The 6,918-nt window shown below is 34.3% G+C and overlaps 1 protein-coding gene across 1 annotated transcript; it reads right to left on the reverse strand.

Moving 5' to 3' along the window:
• Window positions 1-1,035: 1,035 nt before the first annotated feature.
• On the reverse strand, window positions 1,036-3,516 carry LOC143473188 (F-box only protein 42-like). Its single transcript, XM_076970066.1, has one exon. It carries the CDS (start codon window positions 2,450-2,452, stop codon window positions 1,070-1,072), a length of 1,383 nt encoding a protein of 460 aa, XP_076826181.1. The 5' UTR covers window positions 2,453-3,516; the 3' UTR covers window positions 1,036-1,069.
• Window positions 3,517-6,918: the final 3,402 nt, after the last annotated feature.

Genomic DNA, 6,918 nt, shown 5'->3' on the forward strand with positions numbered 1-6,918 from the left:
AAACGCGGTGTTCTTCTTTGGCATTATTGCTTAGCTTTATTTAGAGTTTATGTTTGTCTAAATTAAAATAATGATAAGAAAAATGATTAGATGCTCATGCTGTTGCTGTAAAGTCACATAAACATATAATTCTGTCGAAAATATAAGCAAGAAAGCGCAAAAGGCAAAAAAGGAGGATATTTGGGCATTTTTCATTGTCTTCAGAGGACAATTTATTTTTCTTTAGAAAAGAGGACAAATCCTCCTAAAGGAGGACATACGGTAGCCCTACTTTGTCGGCAACAGAGGTTTACACTTTCTGAATTCATTTTAAGTTCAATATAAACCGCAATATATTTTAAAAACACAACATGTATACTACATTTGTTGGCAAGGTGCTGCCAATTCGAATTAAAACGACCAAACGACTTGGGATTTTAGCACGTCCTCGGAGGACAATTCAATTGTCATGAAAAAAAGAGTACACATCCTTCAAAAGGAGGACGTATGGTAACTCTATATTAGGTACAAAGTAACTGGTAACCAACTTCATGTTAACAAAGAGTTTTCAAAACTATTACGGAAGCTGGTAAGTTTGACGAGAATTTGAAGAATTTTGTCCTAGTCTGGACAGGGCTGCATACAAATTATGCAACTGGAGCTTTCTTGTACCATGCGGTATGGTTTATTTGTGACCAATGGTTGTGCGAATGGTGAATCTTTCTGGTAACCATCATAATTGCATAGAATACTTGGACTGGCATATAATAAAAAAGTAATACGCCAAAATGCGCAAGGTTTGCAAGTAGTGGGCTACTCCAAAGGCAAAGATCGTTAGCCCAACATGATCACTTAATTGCTATAACATAGAATAATACAATCAATTTAACATAAAAATGAATGGTGTAACAACAAATAAAACAACCTAAACACATTATAGCCATTGTGTTTAATGCAGATAATTGCAAAGGTTTGCATGTCAGGAACTTTTTTATTTCCACAAATACATTGTTTCATGAATAATATTGATACTGAAGTAAGATGAAGACTGGCAAATTTAATAATTTTCAATCCACAAAATTTGTATATTTTATTTATACCCGCGTACTATGTACAATGACATACAAACTTTTTTCCCATGTTTAACAGCACTATGTAAAATTATTTCACCTTTCCCTAGTACAGCTGTTACATTGGATGGAATTTCTTTTCCAACAAAAGATGGACGAAGCTTTTGTTCAATAGGATCTAGTTGGTTAATCCATTTAACAGCATTTTCTGTTTCTATGTTTTGCAAATCAAGCAAAAAAATATACAACCCTTTGGTATTCGCATGCACAGAAGTACCAGGTGAACAAGAGTTCATTACATTTAAAATATTTTTCTTCATGCGAACTGTTTTGACGTTGGTGGTGGCACTTGTTTTTAAAATTCTCAATTCAGAGACTTTGTGCAGTTGTGGTTTATATTCCTCACTACACATATTTCCAAACAATACTAGTTTGTTACCAACCTGAACTTGTGCTATACTCTGATGCAAATTAAAAAATGGCGAGTACTGGCCTGAAAGTATTTCAATTTTTTTCCAAGTCCATTCCTTCCAACCAGATCTAAATAACAACCATGCACAAAATGTATAAGGTGAATGTGGTAAAATCATCAAAGCCATAGAATACGCTGTTAACCGTAAATGGCAAATAACTGATTTAGAAGTCTCAAAAAAAGAGTCAGGTGAAGGCTCTCCAACCAAGGTTTGCTTTTGCCATACCCAAGTTTCCAAATTAAGGCACCATAATTCTTTATTTGTTTGATTTAATAATGCCATTTTTTGACCACCATAAACTACCATTGTGTCCATAGAGGAATCATCATCATCATCCATTAATATACAACTTTGAGGTAAATACATTTCAGGAGGGCAGTTTGCGGGCAGAAATGATTTAACAGTCCAGGTACCTGATTTTATGTTATAAACATAAAGGTCATTGGTATATTTTGCACTTCCTCGACCGAGAGTGTTGTTGGGAGGTAGAGATGAGCCACCAAACAAAATGAGATAGGTTTTGTAGCTTTCAAAGACACTGTTAAACTTGGGTGGAGGAACTGCACCTTTCACAACAGGTCTCATCCATGTCAGAGAATTCAGATCTAATTGAATTAAGTCATTGAATCCAGAACTTGATGAACTAAACGATCTTCCTCCGAACACAAACATAGACTTTGTATAGTCATTATAGCAGGCCACTTGAGCAATTCTAGGTGCAATCACAACTGACTGACTACATTCTTCTACTTTAAACCATTCAATAGCACCAGAAGCTACATAATTTTCGAAATTAATGGGCAGTTGCTTGTTCATTCCATTAAGAATACGTTTCCATTTTTTACACACAGCGGACAAGGTATCATATTCTTTATAAGGTGACACATTAGAAAATATTATCTCCAGTATTTCTTCTGGAAGCTCATCCATTTTTGCAGTGCTAATAATATGCAATTATCATTTGTATTGCAAATTGCAGTATATTGTAAGTATAATACTTCTACAAAATTTAGGTTCACAAAAAACATCAGTAGTCTAAGTAGTAACAAAACAATATAACGGAAGAGATAGAGATGACAGATAGCACACTGTGACATAAAAGGAAATTACACAGTTGTACAATTTTCATTGACGAAAGTTAATTAATGCCATATGACTTGTTGCTGCTTCGGTAGAATTGCAAAGCTTTGAAGATATCAAGAAAATTTAACTCTTTATGCTGTGATGAAATAAATTTGTCACTGTATTAACTATTAAACAACTTTTGACAGTCAACAGGTCGTTGTTTATTGGCATGAAGTTTTAAAAAAGGTTATATAAAAAACGACTTTCAGCAAACTTTCAATTCAGAATACTTTAAAAGCAGGTAAAGTTAAGCCCTCGTCAGCTGTCTTCAACTCTTAAAAACTGAATGTTGTGATTTTATGCACCCTTGTAATTTATGTAAAAACCACATCAAAAAAGTTGATCCACAGAATGTACTATTGCCTTGCTTTTGCTTCAGTTTATGATTATGATATTATTTCTCGCCATGGATAATTATAATTGTGCATTTACGAAGAATGATGTGATATAAAAAATAATTTAAAATTTATCACATGATATAGAATAATCTAACAAATATCATCGTTTTAAACTAATTTTACTCTTTTCCTCAATTTACTTCAATTTGATTCCAAAAAAAAAATCCATTTATTGCAAAACTGACTAACCAACCAACTGCATTTCTTGCATGTGGGCTGCTTGCCTACAGGTACTTTAGTAGTTACAATCGCAATGTCGGACAACACAACTTTAGTAAACGTCTTTTTCATAAGACCTACGTTTTTAAACAACACTATGGCGATTCACAAATGATTTAATTTGTTAGCAGTAGACCTGGGCCTATTAATATGCACTTGTGTAATCTGTAATGATAGAAGTTGGTGCGTAACTAGGCTAGGCTATAATTTGCAGATAATAATACTTAAGTCCTCACGCCACAAGCGCTATTGGCGCATAAGCATATGGCGAGTGGTCGTAACTGCGTTTTGCGTCAATGGACGGATTTTAGGATAAGTTTAAATCAATGGTGCCGAGATCGTCCATGGACGCTTGAAAATGGATCCTATTCGGACTTTTATTGCGTATTTACAAACTCATTGCATTTTTGCCCTAATAAGCCGGTCTGTGGTCTCGTATGGAAGTGCATTGTGATTGTTACGTCACAAAACCACTTCAAAGTTACCCAGTTATGAGGTAACTATTCGTACTGTGGGGTCATAAAGAAGTAACGTCACCAAAAATAGTCATCGTACATCATTAACTTCCGGGGGAAATCTGCATCAAAATGCCTTTTTCTAGTCTAAAATTATAATTAATTACTTAATTAATCTGTTTGTGTCAGCTAACGTATTTTTATTTGACATCTCTGATTTACCTGGATTTTGTAGACGCCACAAAAATAGTCGCCACGGTCCAATAAAAAAGTCGGCTAGCTTTACTTTAAGCTAGTAGCGTAGGTCACGGTCGTACAAAGCCTGTTGTTGAAGATGGACAATTACCCTAGAAGAATGTGGCATGGGCAGGGTTTTTTTTAACGTTTGGTTTGGGTGACCGCTAAGTAGTTTTAAGAGACCGCAAGTGTTTCATTTAAATACCAAAAAATAACCATATTTGCTTGTCCAGTCTTGCAAGTCCAAATTTTGGGAAACCGCTGGAGAAATTTGGGGGACCGTTTCGGTCCCCCAAAACACCTTAAAAAAAACACTGGGCATGGGTATGCAAAAAGTTGATTTTAGTTGTGTAAGATTTTACTGTGGGTTAGATTTAGGTTACTTAGTATGTTGTAGAAAGTGCGGTGCCTGCCGGCAGGAGGTTCATGAACACGTTTGCTGAAATTTTTATCTTCATATCTATTTAAAATAAATAAACAATGAATTGAACCTTGAGTTTAATGCATGCCATAACGTCAAAATTTGAATTTTTTCCAGCACAATATCTCGTCCAAGAAGTCACACCTTCTTGTCAAAAATTCCCCCTTTTTGATGGAAATGTCGGACCATAAAACGAGACGGGCCTTATCCGCCTGACATCTAGATTAAACATTTATGTCCAAGCGGCCGAATTCTGTTTGGATATTGGTTAACGCTAACCGATCAACCGAGGCAATTTTAGCTTTCTGATATCTGGATAAAATTTGGTCAGTTTGTGATAATTGTCATAATTAACCCCTTATTCATACGAAATTCTTGTCCTGATCTGATGATATTATAATGTTATTTGTGTTCTATTTCGTGTGTTCAACAACAAGCGCTGTACTATATTTTGGCGGTGTTTAGTATACACGACCTGGTTTTGATTACTTCCGAATTATGTCATTCGTACTACAACGCTCTACGCATTGTATTACAACACAGTCTGTAATTTACAGTCTACCGAATGCAGCTTTATTCTGTGCTCTGGAAACAGTAACCATTTTTGAGAATGAATACATATCAATATTTAAGACACTGACAGAACTGGTTCTGGTTCTGTAATGCTTAGCTAGGCTATCAGAGGTTAATGAATGCGCGATCAATGGAGTCAGATTAGCGAACAATCGATCAAGCAATAATTAACAATAGCGCTCAACCCCAACATTGCGCTCAGTTAGCATATTCAAGAATTCGTTTTATTATGTCACAAACAATACACAAATTGATCAAAATACTCAAGTAGAGTTATAAGTTATCCTCAAGGCATAAAAACTTTAGTAGATGCATTGCAGATGAGGACTGGGCGGTTTTCTAAAACAGAACTATTTGTAATTGATAGTACGCTTCTGAATTAACAAAATTTAAAAACAAAAATACTAAATAAACATTAAGAATTGGTGAAATTTTGAATATATAGCCTACTTGTTTTTCCATGAAAATCTATGTCACACTTAGACATTTTTACAATTGACACAGTATGTTTTACTAGAAATTAGGGTAAAAAGGTTGCTTTGTGCTTACCGTTTTTTATCCGGTTACCGGTTAGCTAAAACAGAAATATGCGGATATATCCGTTATCCGGATAGTAAATACTATTGATATTCAAACTAACCCTAATAATCACTGATCATGTTTAAACAACAAAATCAAGGAATTTTACACGCGATGTAATTGTTCAGTTCTGTTGACTTGTTGAAAATCATAAACGTCGACGTACCGGTAATTGAGATGCTTTTTGACTGACATTCAACTTCCATTATTAACGTTGAACTTGCATTTATAGCCTACTTTATGTTAGGTTTTATTATCTTGTAAGTATTGATGAAAGCTATTTCAACCACACCATTTCACATCAATATCTTTATACAAAAAAAAATAAGATGATTGTTATGGTTTACCATTTGAATCAATTTGAACTTGAATCAAATCAATACTTTTTCTTAATATTTAATTTGTTTATGTTAACCACCCATATTACGTAAGAGATTGACTGTTTCACCGTTAGTGAAAAATATTGTTAAATATAGGTTTGGTTAGATAGGAGAATAGATATGCAAAAAGTTGCTTTCAATTATTTAGGGTTTCATTAGTGTTTGATTTAGTCTGGAAAAAAAACTTTTATTAGGCTTAGGTTACTATGTTATAGCATTTAAGCTGAGTTAAGAAAAAAGATTCGAATGTACGATTTTTTTCAGTGAATCAGTGACGGCCATAACGTTATTGAAGCGGGACATTATCAATCACAGTAGGCTATAGCAGAAAGCACATGTTTCATCATTGAAGAAGTTGTAAACGCCAATAGTTAGACTAAAATGTCGGTAACTAAGAGTCAATAATGAAATATCCACCAAATACAAGTATTAGAAATTACCGCAATACTCGGTACTCGTATACTCGGCCTCGGATACGATCCGGAACATTCCTAACTTGCATGGCGTTCAAGTAGTGGTAAACAGTCGTCTTCTCTATGAGGAATAACTTCTTTCGCAGGAGAAAAACGCGAGGGGGCTTATACGACCGACATACGTTAAAAACATATTTTTGGCTTGAAAACCAGGGAGGAAACTTTTACGCAGGTATATACGGTACTGTGTTATATCAACTAAAATATTAACAATGTTTTACATGCTTTTTCTACTGTGACAAATAAACATGATTTAGTTTAGCTGCCAACTTTTTTGTACTGGGAAGTTGAATATAAGATCCGTAAGTTATTATATAAACGGAATTGTTTGCATATAGTACTTTTTTAAAGTGATAAATAAGCTTGATTTAGTTTAGCTATACACACTTTTTCATACGGAGACGTTTACTGCAAAGTCCATCAGTTATGTATTAAAAAATTCTCTGCAGACATTTATTCACTTGTGAATAAGCATGATTCGGTTTAGCTACGAACTTTATCATGTTTATCATGAAGTTGTTTAGAATGTTTACAGA

The sequence above is a fragment of the Clavelina lepadiformis genome, chromosome 1 (genome assembly GCF_947623445.1).
Source record: "Clavelina lepadiformis chromosome 1, kaClaLepa1.1, whole genome shotgun sequence".
Lineage (NCBI taxonomy): Eukaryota > Metazoa > Chordata > Ascidiacea > Aplousobranchia > Clavelinidae > Clavelina > Clavelina lepadiformis.

What these genes read in the sequence shown, in the direction of transcription:
- LOC143473188 (XM_076970066.1), bottom strand. Translation starts at nt 2,452, where the DNA reads ATGGATGAGCTTCCAGAAGAAATACTGGAGATAATATTTTCTAATGTG.